Raw genomic sequence first — 16,950 nt, forward strand, 5'->3', positions numbered from 1 at the left:
TAGCCCTTTTCTAGCTATCAAAGAGTTAACTCCTAGCATTTCTGGTAATGCTACTTAAACAATCCACATGGTTCTTCCTTGTTACTAGTAAAATCATCCTCCCCTTCGCATCTTCTTTAAAATCCCTTTTGAAATATTTTCTGAAATTTGTTTTGAACAGCAGTTCAGGTCTTTCTCAAAAAGATGAAGGTTATCTAAGGTCTCATTATATGTTACACATCACAATAAGGAACAGTTTAAAACAGTACACTTATGTTTTGCCACAATTTCCTTGTCCAAGGAAATCCAAAATATTATTGCAAAAGAATTTTTTGCACAAGACCTTTTTATTTTGTGACGAGACCCTATTTATTCATCTGCCTAAATACAGCCTTCACTACAGTGCCCATATTTTGATAKTGACCATTTTTTTCATAATATTATACATAAAATTACACATGTACACAGATACATTCATTCTGGTATTCCAGCTACATTTTAGCAAAATAAAAAATAGCAATTGTCATGTATGCATTTAAAAATACAAGCTTTTCAGCTCTGTCTATTCAAGTTTTATGAGGGCTTTTTCCCGCTAACTGTTCARAAGAACAAATAAAGTTTTATTATAAAAGAAAAAGAGTAGCACAAACAAATTTTACCATTCTCTCATCTGCAATATCTAAATACAAAAACTGTCATATTTTTCAAATCAGCTAAATGTCAGCTGCAATGTTATCACTAAATCTAACAAATTAATGAGCAAAACAATTAAGATATTAGTGATCTTATTCATACCTACTATGCAATCAAAAATGCTTTATTTTTTTTAAAAAGAAAAATGCTCAGACCTCAAATTTTCATTATCTGATTGACCAAGAGCAATTAACCATTTCAATTAAAAATAATGAAGCAGTTGGCACCCCCCAATAATGTATATTAAAAAGGGGGAGAGGGAAGTAGCAGGAAAGTTAAAATAGCAAATAATAATTAACTGTATGGTTTAAAAAATATATTGGGCAATATCAAGGAAAAATTACCACTAATTCTGTTTATTTTCTTCAAGCATTATTCTGTTTATTTTCTTCAAGCATTTTTCAAATCTAGTGCTTTGTCATCAGAACGACGGATCAGAAGACAATCCTGCCACCTCATTTTTGTAAAATGTGTTTAAACATGCATATTAACTTGTCAGCACTATATTTAAAAGCTTAGAGTGGTTTTCTCTCCTTTCTTTCACCGCTGAATTCTGTACCTTAGCCACAGTGAAGCCAATGTAGTCTTGTTACACAGCACGGAAGGTGAGCAACATGCTAATGGCACATTACTTCCCAGCAAACCTTCGATTTTACCCATTTCTTACCACAGCTGGGAAAGATAYTAGGGTCAGGGCAGGTCGGACTCCTCCTACCGCCCGTGTTAGAGCGCTCCTGGGGCCGCGCCGGGCGGGCTGCCTGGTGGAGCAGCTGACGGACGTCTGACGAATATAATGACCAAGGAGTGTGGGCAGTCATTAAAGTCAGGGTGGGCTTAACTTCAAATAGTGGCAGGGAAATACAGCTGGGTGGGGGGAAGGTACCAGGAACATTCCCTGACAGAAAAATGCAACACTACTTCAGTTACTTCAAACTAGATGGACAAAACGCTCCACCGTTAAACTTCCTTGTAAAGCGTTCTCTTCTTCTACACTTAAGATATAAACTTACCTACATGGACGTGTGTGTTGAATTATGTTACATGGAGCCCAGTGGTAATCTATGAAAACAAAAGTTTTGAGATTTCCTCTCAAAGTCCTACTAGATCCTCCTAGACTGCTAACACAGGGGCTGACTAAAGCCTTTTACAATTTTTATTTTTAATTACGACTCCTTCTATTCTAACCCAAACTGCACGATAGGTTTGCGTGGAACTAACGGCACAGACTACTTATGGCCATTCATTCAAGTGAAAATTTTGAAGTAATTACAGCTCGTAACCACGTTACTTCCCATCCTCCGCAGTGGCGTTACCAGTACGATAGACYGTACGCCCTCAGTGCGTTTATAAGGCGGCAGTCGGCACGGCGGAGCGGCACGGGGCGCCCACAGCGAGGTTTTGCTAGCAGCAGGCGGCCGGGGCTGCCCCGCGCCGGTCGCGGCCGGTTCCGGCCGGCTCTCGCCCAGCCCCGAACGCACCGGCCGGTCGGGGCGGGGGCGGCCGGCGCCAGCCAGGGGCGGTTGTGTTGCCTGGCAGTAAACTAAATAAAATTCCCTGAGCCGAGACTGCTCTGCCCGCGACAGGMGCGGGTACTGTTCTAGGAAAGGTCAGCATTTCATTTACCAAAAGCCCGTTCTCCTGCTAAAAGGAAGGGCGAGAGGAGGGTGTTAGAGCTACAGCCCAGCGCCCAGCTCTGCTGACAGATCCCTCCTGTCACCTGGKGAAGGTCGCAGCTGCCCTCACAAGTAAACATGAAATATTACCGAGTACTACTGAGCAATGCCACTAACTCCTTGTAACATCAGGCCTGTTCTTTAGATGGCAATGGGAGAGCCTTTGAAACTGGGCAGTAAGTRTTTCTTCATAGGTCACCAACACACTAATATTTGTTACTTATTGTCAATGTGTCAAGAAACATCAGAAGTACAATTACATTAACCGTATTATAATCTTGCCATTTGGTTGAGAATGTGACTTATTACTAGTTAATCTTAGAACTTGAGGTAATATAGTGCTGTCCACTTCACTGATAGCAATGCTCATCGTGCRTTTATAGCTCATATAAGGACTCTTGACAGGGTAGAGAGAACTAGTGGGATGCATTAGCAACTGCAAAAGTGAGATAAAAGCTACCGACTTGGTAACCTATAATTCACCAAAAGCTGCTTCTTCACTTTTCTTTTGTTAAACACATATTCTAAGAGACAAAAGGTACGTTTTTTATTCTTGATGCACACATGTGAGACTCATTAATGTTAATTGGATTTATGAATGCCCATTGAAAAGAGAAGAATCTGCAAAGATTTCACATTTGCAGAGAAACAATCAAAGGAACAATTTCTTATGTGTCTAGATGATGAAGAGATGAGGAAAGAATGGGTGAATCATTTTACATTATGATTCAAAGTTCTTAAAATGCCCTGAAAAGATGAAAACACTAAAATCTGTATGCGGTCAGATTTGTGTAAGGGACTCTAAGAATCCAATCTGAACCCTCAAAGATGAGCATTTATGCCTCTGATTACCTGACAGAGAAAAAATTATGTCCTCTGAATTGCAGTTCTGCAGATCTGTAGTTGTAATTCAATTTGGCAGGTGTAAAATACAAGCATCTTATCCCACCACCCCCATGGTCGAAGAGACACTGAACTTTAGCCATTTTAATTTACTCCATATTGTAGCTTTCATATTCACTATACATCAAGTTTCTGTTCGTTTTTTTTTTTTTTTTTTTTTGAAAGATGATAATATATGGATCTAGTTACTTTAACATTTCAAAATAAATCCAGCATTCAGTTGCATCTTGACTACAACATTGTCAGTTGCACCCACTTGAGACTTGCAGTGAACAGAAGAGTAAGCTAAAAATTTAAGATATTCCATGATAGGAAGCAGAATGGAAAATGCAAAGTCTGTGTTGAAAAGATTTTCCTCTCTGGGAATTCTCCGGAGCTGGTCTTCTCTCAATCAGAAGTCCCAATGAATTAACTGAGAACTGTCTGTGTCACATAGCCCCCTCTTACAGGAAAGAGATTCAACCACTCTTCAATAGGTAGTGCCAAAGCATAGTTTCCCTCCTGTCCTTCAAGATCATATTCACTCTAGGAAATCATGAATAAGAAATTGATGATGTCACACCACTGTGTTAAACAACAGGTCTAACTATAGACCTTATACTTCAAAAAACCCCATAAAAACCACCAACAAAACCAAAAATAAACACTGCATGAAAGGATGCAAAATATCTCACCAAATTCCTGGAATTACTCAAAGTATGGAAGTTTACACTGTCCATTGCATAGTGTATGATATTTGCAGACTGAAGGGAATATAACCATAGGATTTGTTCTTTATTTTCCCCTTTTTGCAACAATCTCCAGTAATAATGAAAAAAGAGCAATTGCTATGCTCTCCAAAATCTGAGGACTACACCTGGTTACTGCATACACAATAACGTGTGCACAAACAAATGAGTGAATACAGGAATGTTGCTTATGCTTTCCTAGATCCACCCATCCACATAACAGACTGACTTATATTTAGAAGAAAAAAGAAGATAAATGTATATTTTAACATTCTTTATTCCTACTTCTAAAGCACATAAAACCTTCTCTCCTTCTTTCAAAAAACACTAGAAAGAATGCTGTTTATTACTGAATCTGGAAAACATAAGGATCAGATCAGGTCACTGCTTCAGATTTCTTAGCCAATGCACAGAATACATCGGCACATGATGAAGAATAACTCACCTGAATACCACCAGATTTCCTCATCTTTGTGGATTTCAGACAATCAGCACATGATCCCTTTAGAAAAACATTCAGTTTGAGCCTTTTTTTTTTTTTGCCTCTGCCCGATGCTGCTACAGCAAAAACAAATCAATGCCTCTATTGGTAGTTATCCTGCATATCTTTTAAAAGCCTTTCCAAAATTAAGATCATATTATCTACTAATTTTAAAATGAAAAAGTGTCATAAAAACCACTATTGATCACTCCTAAGATTCAGATGAAGAAATTAAATCACTGAATTAATTGAATGAAGAAGTTTTGAGGATTACATCATCTTTTTTAATTATAAATTGGGTCACTGCCCATGAATTGTATGACTCAGCTCTAGAATCCCTAAAAAGAAATTTTCAGTTGATACACAGTTGCATTTGATTCATTTGTTAATCAGAGCTACACTATATTTTTGGACCTCAGAAATAAGGAAATCCCCACAGGAAGTTAGTAGAGATACCACTCCTGTCAGCTATATATCATCTGATATACGGTGAGGTGAAAACATCTTTACTCAGTCAAGTTTTGAGCATCTACAATCTCTCTGGCAACCTGTTCCAGCGTTTGACCATCATCACAGTGATTTATTTCCTCCCTTCATATCTACTCGGAATAGTAGATAGACTAGCGTCTGTTGCCTCCCACCATACATCTCAGAGGAGTCCAACTCCATCTTCTCCATACTCCCATCAGCTGGTTGAATACAGCAGTAAAACCTCCCCCAGAGTTTTCCTTCTTAAGGCTAACAAACCCTGTTCTCAGTCTCTCCTCATATTTCATATGTGGCAACACCCTAGCCTTTTGATGGGCCTTTGCTGGACTCACTCCACTGCGTCAATGACTTTATTCTGTTGACCAAAAAGCTGAACACAATTCTCCAGATGCAACCTCTAGTGCTGAACAGAGGAATAATCACTTCCATTGACTGAGTAGCTACACGGCTAATACAGACCAATATGCAATTGACCTTCCTCACTGCAAGGGCATGTTAACTTTATTCCGGGTAACACAGGAAGGAGAACACAAACAACAGTAATGGTTCTTCTTTCAGTTGAGATTTCTTGTCGTTTAAGCCATCCTAACAAAACACATCTGTAAAAGCTTTGAGCAACTGACAGACCTGCTTAGTATTTCAAATGACCAGGCAAGAGCCTAACCAAGAAATAAAGCAGATCTGCYGCTGGAATGTGCTTGGGATTGATGTGATAGGCAAAACTTTCTTATCAAACAATAGTTATTCTCTTCCTCTGGTTCCATGTTATCATTAATTACTACAATTGTTAGCTATCATTTGATAACATTTCATTTTCTCTGTATGAAACAGCTTGGGTATTTTTAGGTTTCCTTTGCATACCTAGTTTTTTCCCATCAGACAGAACCTCACTGGAAAAACTCTGCTTTGTGTGTTTACTTCTCAGTTATTTATAAATTAGGTCCACTCTGGGCACATTCTATCACCATCTGTAGTTGCCAGCATAACAATACAACAACCATAATTCATTAAACCTTTTCTAATTATATTGTCTTGACACTTTTATACCCCAAGAGCTTTCAAAGGTGTTTCATAAAGAAACTCAAGTATTTCTGACATCCTGTTGGTAGCGAGCCCATCCCTCTGGCTCAGTACGCCAAAATACATTAGTATGACAATTCCAGAAACTTGTACAAGTGTGCCTTTAAAATTGTTTCAATCTCTAACTAATCTTTAATTCTACCTGCTGATTCATTCTTATTTGATTATTCGCCAATATATCTTTTCAGATATTTTTCACTTCTCTCTATACATACCTAGAAACCATAACCTTTAACTTGTAAACTGAGCAACAGAGTCAATGCAGGGGGTTGGGAGAGGGAAGCAACTTTTGGCTGCCTTACTCCTGCACTTTCAAATGGCTGTCAGATGATTTAGTGGCTTATTTGTGTTGGAAAAAGACAACCAAGTATCATTTTCATTCCTCTCCTTCCTGAGGAATTTTCCTCAAAATTCAGTATCAGAAAATCACCATTGCTATTAGAAAACCTGTGCAAATAACCAGCAAAATCCAGATCTATTCAGTAATATATTCCACTGTCAACAAAATAGTATTCTAAAGCATCAGCAAGCAATTAAATTTTAAGAAGAATTTATCATAAGTGAGTAGCATAAAAGGCTTGTTGCTTTAAAAGAAAGTATCTAGTCTATTAATAAAGTTTCTGATTCACATAAACATTTGCCTACTGTTCATGTAAGCGAACAAAATGTTCTTTAATTTTGTGAACCAAACCATTATCTAATTGCATTAAGATTCTAGAGTATCACTTGTAGATAAACTTTGCATTAATAAGTTTTTCTACTATAAACAGTATTTTGTAAAAATGAGATATTTCTAAGAGTTTCTGGAAGCTATGGTCTAGTGTGCCATGCTACTGATACTTAAGAAGTCCAACATCTTTGGTATAAAGTTATTTCTATTAGCTCTTTGTCATTTTTTTTTTTTTTTAACTCAGAAACAAACCCAGGTGATTACACAATCAGTATTTAACATTATCTACATGAACATCGTCCTATGCTATTAAAAAAAGCAGATGGTTAAAACAGGTTTTGTTTTGCATTAATGGGTAAGTTATTCTTGGTACCTTTTGAGAGTTTGTTTTCCTCATTATTAACATTTGAGGGTATAAAAACAAGTTATTCAAACACACACAAAAAAACTAACAAAGAAAAGCCTCAACATAAAAGTTGCCTTCACTGATTAATTCATACCTTTTGGCCCAGAGAAGTTTATTACCACAACCACAAACACCTTTACGAAGTCTTTTTTCAAAATTCTTAATGGATAATAACTTTTACTCCTTGTCTTTTCTAAGTGAAGGGTGTTCTTCTACAGATACTATCAATATGCTATTTCTTCCTGATTACTCCCTGTCTCCCTGTTCACAAATGACAAGGCACTCATTTTCACCCCTCCACTCCTTTGCAGCATAGCCAGAAGTTTAGAAGAAGGAGAAGCTAACTAGATGTGATATTAGAAGGCTCTCTCTCTCTCTNTCCTTCCCTTCCTACCATAGAAAAGCAGTGTTCTTGAGAAGGACAGCAAGCAAACCTGCAGAACGGGAACTGCCTGGGACCTAAGTCTCAAGTGCTAGAAAGACAGGTTTAGAGACTGGTAAGGTTAGTATATGAACTTTATCCACACTATTCTCCTTTATGACAAGCCAACTCTCTCCCATGGAACAAGTCTGATCAACATTTTTTTTTTTTTTTGTCTTTTTACAATTAACATCTTTATTTAGGGAAGATCACTTAAGTTCAACAATGACTAGTTTAAGAAATACTTCTGGTATTTAAGTGACCTACTGCTTTCAGTGACAGAACAGTCAACATGCAACTGTCTTGCTGGAATCTCAGCAAATAAAAGCCAAAGACATATATCTGCCTACTGAATTACCTTTCTCACTTCTTGAAAAACAATCCATTTTTGCAGATTGTAACAGAGATATATAAATGCACCTAACAGAATTGCTTCCATTTGGTGGTGCATTCTWTCCAAGACACTATGTCTGCCACACTCACACAGGAGCCCTCTGTCCATCAGTATCCGCGTCATGGATATTAGATCAACTACAACTTTAAAAAAAAAGTCTGACCAAGAAAGATTTAAGTGTTTATGACACTAAATGCAGCAATATTTACTATTCCTGTAGCTTGTGTTAGGTACCAGAAGATTCACCCACATGGATGTGTTTGACTAGATTCAAATCTTACCATTAGTGACAAACGCCTTTCACATTCCCAAGATTCTAGTCCCTTGCATAGAAAGGGAGAACTGTACTTACAATTGGAGCTGTAAGCCCTCTCTAAAGGGCATACCTAAAACATGGTGATAGAGGTATTGCATAAACAAAAAACAACAAAAGGATACTGCATTTATTCTCTAGGACAATGACTAAATCATTTATTCAAATCAAGGATATTGATAAAGTCACTAAGAGATCTCTCTCAGTTTCTCAAACTAAGCCTAAGCATTTTTCAAGACATTTCAAGAATCTGTTAACTCAAAATAATTTTTCAAATATAATTAGGCTAGAGATGCCAGGCTGAAGATCTAGAGACTACTCACCAGGCCTTATTTGAGGATTTTTTCTTAAAGCAGTAGGGCAAGAAATTGCATTTCCTGGATTAAAACACTGTCTRTAAAACTACTATCATTTAAAATTATATGTAGTTGAAACCTAAATTTTCATATTGAAAATTTGCAARTTTACTATCTCAACTTAAAAAGTGTTCATATGACAGATGTTCAGAACAAACATGCTCTGCCAAGAGAAAAATGAAATCCTCCATCCAATACGTATCCCTGCAATAGCTAGCTAATCCCTTCAGGGGAAGAGAATTGTAAATATACTGTAAACAAATTAATTACAGTATAAATTATAAAATTCCCAATGTTCAGAACACTTCAAGTAGTTTATCTGTGCTGAAAAAACAAGGTTAAATATGACAAGTATTGTGCCTACTTGTGAGTAAATGTTGTTGTATTTATTTTTTGTTTAAACACAACAAAATTTTATTTAAACAACAGTAAGTTACAGCTCATCACATAACAGTCTCTGAAGAATGCCAGAGRAACAGTGTTTGTTCAGTCTCTGAAATTGTGTAGAAAAATAAAGGGTCTGACTAGTACTTGTTTATGGTTATTGGCCATATATGGCTAAATTAGGAAGGATCACTACCTCTCCCACATTTACATTTGAATCACAAGTGAGCAGACAAAACCAAGTCACTTCTTCCCACCACCGAGTGGTTATAGGATCTATGCTATAAATAAGACCACTTGCATTATTAACTGTATTAAAAAAATAGAAAACATTGTAGATACTGATTCTGCAGAATCAAGTCCACCCCTATATCCTAAGGTGTATCTATTCTGTAGTTTTGATTTCTGCAGAGATTAATTGTTCCTGTTGGCATGCACAAGTGCCTTTCAAAAAAGGAAGTATTTACAGTTGTCACCAGTTAGCAGCATCCATGATCTTGCAGTTACTTGGTCAAATGTCCTAATCCAAAATTCACTGTGCTAAACTAAAAGAGTACTTTTGGTTTCAATGTCCTCTACATCTGGTCCCTAAATAATTAACTAGGTCATTCAACAATGAGTCCCTGCTGGTAGGAAAACTCAAAAAACTGTTAAGTTCCAACAAGCTACAGGAAAGATGAGATTTTTAGAATTGTAACCTGTATATTGAGAAAGTTAAACAGGATAGTTTAGCATGTCCAATGAATTCACAAGTATTACTGGTTTTAAAAACCTACTCTTTATTTTCAAGGTAGTGTATTTAAGCAATGTGTTAAAATTAGTATACTGTATCTATGAGCTGAGAGATTACTACTGATATTTGCATCAACAATATTCTATGCAAAGGCTCTCCTCAAACTTGCTCTTTAAGGCCTTCATCTAAAAAAACTGAACAAGTGTACTAATTTAACCATGGTAATAATCTCATYACATTCAACATGATATTGATGTGTTTGAAATTTTTCATGCATTTAACAAGTCTTAACTGTATAGAAGTTTACCTCAGGAGTATTTATTTAAGTTTATTTAAATTTAGAGAAGTTGTCCCAGTGYAAGTCTGCTGCACATTAGAATCCAGCTCCTACTATTTTTTGATTAATGTGCATTTGTACATAGTCTGATAGATTTGAAATTTCAGACTTCATACTGCACTTCAATAAAGCATAAGATGTCATGGAACAAAGTAACTGGAGCAGTTAAGCATCTTCCTCCACAGTTATATCTGAAAAGGGGACATATGTACCAACCATAGTTTTGAAAAACCTCATGATTAAATAACATTATTAAAGTACTTTATACTCACTACATGAGACTTGTGACCTCTTAGAGCTGCTTTAGAAATGCACTTAAGTTCTAATAGCTGCCCATTAACTCAATTCACTGGAATAATCCTGTTGATGATACTTAGAATCAGTACTATTACCTTTAGGTTTATAAGGCTATAGGTATATGTACCAYTTGCATAATACAGATGAATTGGGGAAGAATTCTAGGAGTAAAGTACAGATACAAATTGTAACTGCTACTTTCATTTATTTAAATTATTTTATGGTCTTAGTAGCTTACTGTCAGTCATTATTTAAATGACATTGTGATCATTCAAATTAAACTATGTAGAAATTATACTTTTGTTGTTTTATGAGTTATGGCTGTTCATCTTCTCATATGGAAAAATTCGGGCATTTTGGTGTTTTAAACTCAAACTGCAAACATCCTGATATGCCAACGRCTTTAAGAGCTCCACATAATACACACGATGAAAGTAACAGTTTTTCCTTAAGTAATTAATTTTAATACTTGCTTGACCTTTTGCAAGTCACATAGCCAACCAACTTCTAATTAAACTGTTAAAACCTATCTTAGGTGAGACTGTGGCACTGATGCTGTTACACTAGTACAGTCCTGCAGATGCATACTGCATTTGTGTAATACTGTCAGCTCATAAGTGTTCTTCAGAAATAAGCMTTTGCATGGGGTCCAGTTTTAAATGCCCAAACACTCTTTCCAAGTTATTGTGATGCAAACCTATGCTTAAGAGGTTTGCTGAATAAGGTCCTTGTCCAGTATGGAGGCCTCTATGTTTGTAGGTCACTCAGATATTTAACTGCTTCTAGGTCAGGAGTTTTATATAAATATAGCCTAACAACTGAAATACATTATCTACAAACTCAGTAACACTAAAGATGGAAAATAATACATTGCAATAATTTTAAGCTCAACATGTATAAGAATGAAAATACATATCTATAGCTATCTATATCCTCAGCTACTGGCAACATACAATAGGGCAAACTGAGTTGCAGGAGCTATTTATCCTAATATTTAAAATAAAGCTGTAGTTAGCATTGTTTATGTTACGTTTGTATTAGGAGGCTCGAAATCAGCACACGTTCCCATGTGATCATTCAGGAAGCAGGATAGTTTCTACAACAGGAAGTAGGTTCACAGGTAGATTACTACTTTCTCACTTTAATCAGGTATTTGTAATAGAAATTCTCATAAAATAAATTTTCATGTCCACCACAACATATTTACTATAGTTGTTCTCAGAATACAAAAATATTCTACAAAATGTAAAAGAAAAGGACAACAGACAGCCTGARCAACAGATGGCATTTTTCAGAATACACCAGCTTATCACTGTCTGAACTTCATGGAATTTTTGCAAAAAGCATAACTAAGCCCTGAGACTTAGAAACATGTATTCACATATGCACACATATGAGTAAAATGTATGTATGCRTGCGTRTGTGTGTGCGCGCACACACGTGTATTCAAAGCARGCTTGTTCACACAACTCAAGAAAAAGCAAGATAGCTGCTGATACAAATAATTAAATTAGTCAAACATAGTCCAAGTGGACACCTAACAGGTTTTTAAACAGAACTGTAGCTACAGAATTCTAAAGGACGTGTGTTCTCTGTGCCCATGCTCCAAGCTGACTAGAAGTTTGATGCTGTATTAGCATGGTAGCATCCCGGAGCTAACGTGATCTTCCTTTCCACAAGGCTTATCAAATTGAACTCAGAGCTGTGTTTACCATGGCAACGCAGGTTCCAGTTTTGAGATAATTTGTGCCTGCCTCCCTTGGATCAGGGGAGAGCTAGTTCACTCCTACCCCAAAGTACTCTGTAAACATAAATTTATATAAATATTTTGACTATAACCAAAACTTACACATACACACACACAATGGAGATAGCTCTCTTGTATGCTCTCTATTATAAAAAATAGAAGATTACTGTGTTCAGTACTTTTTCCTGTGAAGTACTCTGTTAAAGAGCTGTAGTTTAAACTTTTGATCTTACCCACTTTCTCTCAATCATCATTAGCCCAATTTAAAATTGGAGTGAATTAAAGTAGCATTTACAGCTTTTACAGATCTAAAATTTTCATTGACCTCATTGGGCAAGTAATGGGACTTTACTCATTCTGATAACCAATAGACAAAAATATATATATCTGTCCAATTAAAAAAGTAGATGAGCCCTAAACGGCCAGTTCCCCATCGCAGATATAAAGCAATTTATTTGAATGGAGTATCTAAGGGTGGAATATTCAGTCACTAGTAACAGATCAGTTGTTTTATTTAGAAGACTACACTGAGAAGTCAGTTCTCTGCTGACCAATCAGGAATCATGTATGTAACTAGGATAAAGCCTTAAAATATTTTGGTTTATATTCTGAAAGATATTGTAATAATCATCTGAGTGCCACTCCAAACACCTGATTTCTCTCTCCAGGGAGATACTCTTCCCTACAATTTTCAGTGCCTCCTGAGATTACAAACCACAAAATGGTAGCCACAGCAAGGAAGATGAATTACAGAGAAAGTGTAATTTGACCTCCATAACATATGGCATTAAAGAAAAAAGAAAAAGCATAGCATAAAAACTTTAGAAGGTCCRTGGACATATGGAAGAGTTTGTAGCAACGGAAAATTCGTATGAACTGCACSTCACTCTGAATTAGAATTCTATTGCTAAAAGAATAGAATAGTCTTGGAAAAGCTCCATCAAAGTCATCAAGTATGAAACCTGACCATAAACGATCATGTAATCAGGCCTATATTCACTGATTAAAACAGCAAGGCATAAGCATTAATACATAAAAATGCAGAAGAAAGTATTAAAACTTTGTTTGATTTTGTTAGCTTTCATTGACACATATCATGAGCTGTAAGTTTCTAGTTCACAAAATCATCTGCCACACAAAGAACAGAACAGCAATCAATTCATTCAGACAGTATTCCCCCAACAAAACCAACSGTCCCATCAATTGTTTTAGAATGGATGTTAGGTGGAGTACCTAAGTAGTAGAATAGCTGTCATTAAAAGATTGTATATATTTCAAGAACATTTCTGACAGTAAAAAGTGAAGTGAGAGAGGGTAAATAAAGCCTTGTTGAATGGCTCAGGTACCACGAATATCTTTTAGCTAGACACCTGTATTTTCTGAAGAAGTTGTAAGAGTTTGGATGCTATTCTTCCAAATATGTTGAGTCACTTTTCCATTAATTCCTAATTCCAATGTATTTTCTCAATGAGGAGTGATATTAAGATTAAGCAAGTGTGTGCACCCACCCCTGCACACTCAGCAGGTACTTAGGCCCACGAGCATGCGTGCACACTGCAGAACTGTGCCGCTATTTGGCAGCCAGCCGTTCTTCCTTGTTGTTCCACTGACGAGGCAAGAAAGAAAAAAAAAAAAAAAAAAAAAAGTAGTTTTCACAGTAGCCTTTTCTCAGTTTGACTAAATCTACTCATTGCTTTGATATTGCTGCCTTTCAGTTTTCTCCATGCCCTGTACCTCTTCTGTTGACTTACTGAACTGCAGCCTGTGAACAGTTTCCCAATGAATACCAAATTGTTCAAGAGTAGGCCAGGAACCAAAAGCTCTAAGGACCTTCCACCCCTCAAGTCTCACGGCCTTTGATTTTGCAGGTAGATTAATATTAAATCATGAAACAAGAAACAATTTGGATTCAGCCTTGTCAGTCAGGTTGTTTTGGTGATACCAGAAGCACAGATATTGCTTGCCCCACATATTGGGGGAGGAAGGGGGGAGAAAAGAGCGGTTATTAAGCAAACAGACAAATAAAGAAAACACATAACTTGATTAGTTGACTGTGTCCATCACCTTCCTACTTCTTATGAAATTCAATTATAGCATATATAGTCTTGTTCCTTTCTAATAAAGTATCATGTCAGAGTTTTTCAGAGTATAGAAGTAAAGCTCAATAAATATGCTAAGTTTTGCGCAGAAGCAATTCTACATTGTATAAAGAAAGGGCATTTTCAGGTTCTCTGTTTACAAGGAAGCAGCAATTTTAGCAATCTTGGATTGGGGCATAGATGAATATGGATCGAATGCTTTAAACCACAATGGAGGGAGATCTGTGCCAAAGCTTCCCCAGAATACTTGTTTGGAATCAGTGTTTTCTATAGTCATATTCTAGGATGGAAGATGCCTGGAGTATATTAAAAGACTATATTCTTACCAAAATTTCTGAAGACACATTCTACAATGTATTAATATAAGATCTTCATTTTTGTAAGTTTGAAAGCCTATCTATAAAGTGACTGATCTGCTGAAGTGATTTAACATTTGATTTTTCTAATGGAAGCTGTTTGAAATGTATTTCAGCACCTCAAAGCTATTAGTTTGAACTATCTTATCAAATCATGCTACATCACAACTAAGCATTATTTTTATCTAATTTAAAATCAAACATAAATAATAGTCTTCATGTCTGTACATATACACTATTTATTTCACAATGAAGGCATTTATTATGCTGTCAATAGAACTTTTACCTTTTTAACACAGTAAGAACTTTGAGGGCTCATACTGCTCACTGTCTATAACAAAAGCTTTTAAAAGCAAGGTTTCTGATGGCAAATTCATAACCACTACTGTCTTGGTATTTCACAGGTATTCTACTCCCCTGAAGAGCAGGCAGGGTCTGAGTAACATTCCCTTCCAGAATAATAGTGTTCCAAAGCCTATGCAATATATTTGATATCAAGTTAACACTATTCTCCACAAACATATTTTAGTCAGTCAGTAATGTTTTTACAAGATCAGGACTGTTAGACTATAAGACTTTCTTTTTTTCTTGGTTAAAAAAAAAGAAATGAAACAAGATGTATTGTGAATAGCAAACAATGAACAGTTCAAAAGTTGCATCAGACTACTCTCACTCTTGCCTGATCCATTTTTCCTGAAAAATTTTTCATCATAAAGACAGCAATATATTGTGCAGTTATTTAAGTGCCTGAAACATTTCTACAGTAGGTCTTGGGTTCATAACTGTAATAGTGAAATACTACRCAAATATTACCATCTCATGGATATAATAAATATTTCTTTAAAATTAAAAACATTATATTTCCTCACAGATTATTATGCAGAATTCATAGCAAATAAAGTTGTTATCAGATTTACAACATGAAAGCAGCAGCTTTACATTTAAATCAGTCCAAAGAAGTCTGCYTCAGATTCTCTCGTAGTAGTTACTATTTTTATGACTTGGCTCAGACTTGCTTTAATTTCTTTATTTAGGGAGAAATTGCAAGCTTGCCAATTCTAGGAAACGTTAAGTACTTCAGTAAATTCATCATCAATATAGGTCATGCATTCGAGGGAAAAAGAACATGGCAAGTAAGTTCTGTTCCACCTCAGCYGAAGGGAATTTCAGAATAAGACCATGATGGAAGAGAGTGATAAGCAACATGGCTAAGCCCCTCTTGCAGTTCTCTGCTACTCTCCAGACATGTGTCCACACTTTGTTGCACTGTGATTGAGTGGCTACATGATGTAGCTCACCCAGGCTATGGTTTTTCTACATCAGCTATATCTCGACAGGCAGAATAGCWCACGTATTGCCAATACTATTGTGTCATGCCTCTTCCATTGAAGTTCAGAAATAATAGCAAGTCAGCCCAAGCAAGTCAGCAAAACTATAGCAAACCCAAGAGACACAAAGTGTGGCACATTTATACAGAAATATTTTTAATACTCTATGCAGACTTTCCAGAGTATCCAGCCAAATCACCTAAATAGTCAAGTCCTTTCAACACTGGAGTTTGGTAGCCAGGCTTTAGAAAACAAAAACAAGAAAAACAATGCAGATAATTTCTGAAACTATTATTGAACAGATGAATCTCTCTACCTGAAGCTATTATTGAACAGATTACCCTCTCTACCCAAAGATTTCAGGCCTCAAGTAAACAAGTTTCTGCCTTCTTCTTCACTTTYTAAAACAGAGCCTCTAGCTGGTCCTGATGCCTGAAATGATTGGAATCACCTGGCACCCCAGACCAAGTCCTTCTTGCCAAGAAATGTGCATCAGCTGCCTCACCACAGAAGTTTATAGSTTTTTTCAGAGTTTGCTCCCAAACCTGAAAGTGGTTAAACCCCCAACCACGATGCTTGCAGAGCCTGGCCAAGAAGGGTCTCCAGGATTTCCATTCCCAGTGTTCCCATGAACAGACTAGAAATTAACAGCCTCGGAAAGGACATGCAGGCAGCTGCTCTGCCAGCGCACAGAGAGCTCCAGCAAATATTCAGAGCCATTAATAATTCCTCAGTAAAAGGGGGGAGAGCTGGTATGTGGGAGAAGTACCTTCAACCCACTCCGGCTGCAAGAGGATTTGATCCCCATTGCGCKAGAAGCGCCATCAGACACCCACGAGACTGGCCAGGACTCCAGCGCGCTGCACCAGAGATAATGCACACGCAGCAGTTCCCGTTTCGCCGGAGACACTGAGAGGAAGAGGAGGGAAGGAGAAAACGGGCGGGGGGAGGAAGCCATTACCAGAGTTTTGTTCCCGTTCTTGCTGAGGGGACCTCGGAAAACTCCCTTGATGTTGCGAAAGTGCCCGTTGCTGAGGTGCGCGGAGCTGATGACAATGTAGTAGCACTCCATGGGGCCGCGGC

The 16,950-nt window shown here is 37.0% G+C and overlaps 1 protein-coding gene across 1 annotated transcript in view; it reads right to left on the bottom strand.

The window, feature by feature from the left end:
• Positions 1-16,939, bottom strand: part of ZNF804A (zinc finger protein 804A) — a 152,566-nt gene extending 135,627 nt beyond the window's left edge. The window contains exon 1 of the mRNA XM_085320920.1: positions 16,829-16,939. Within this exon, the coding sequence (XP_085177046.1) occupies positions 16,829-16,939 (111 nt within the window). The remainder of the gene's footprint in view (positions 1-16,828) is intronic.
• Between the last annotated feature and the right edge of the window lie 11 nt (positions 16,940-16,950).

Source organism: Rhea americana, unplaced genomic scaffold (assembly GCF_003343005.1).
Source record: "Rhea americana isolate MKP2758 unplaced genomic scaffold, rheAme1 scaffold_12, whole genome shotgun sequence".
Taxonomy (NCBI): domain Eukaryota; kingdom Metazoa; phylum Chordata; class Aves; order Rheiformes; family Rheidae; genus Rhea; species Rhea americana.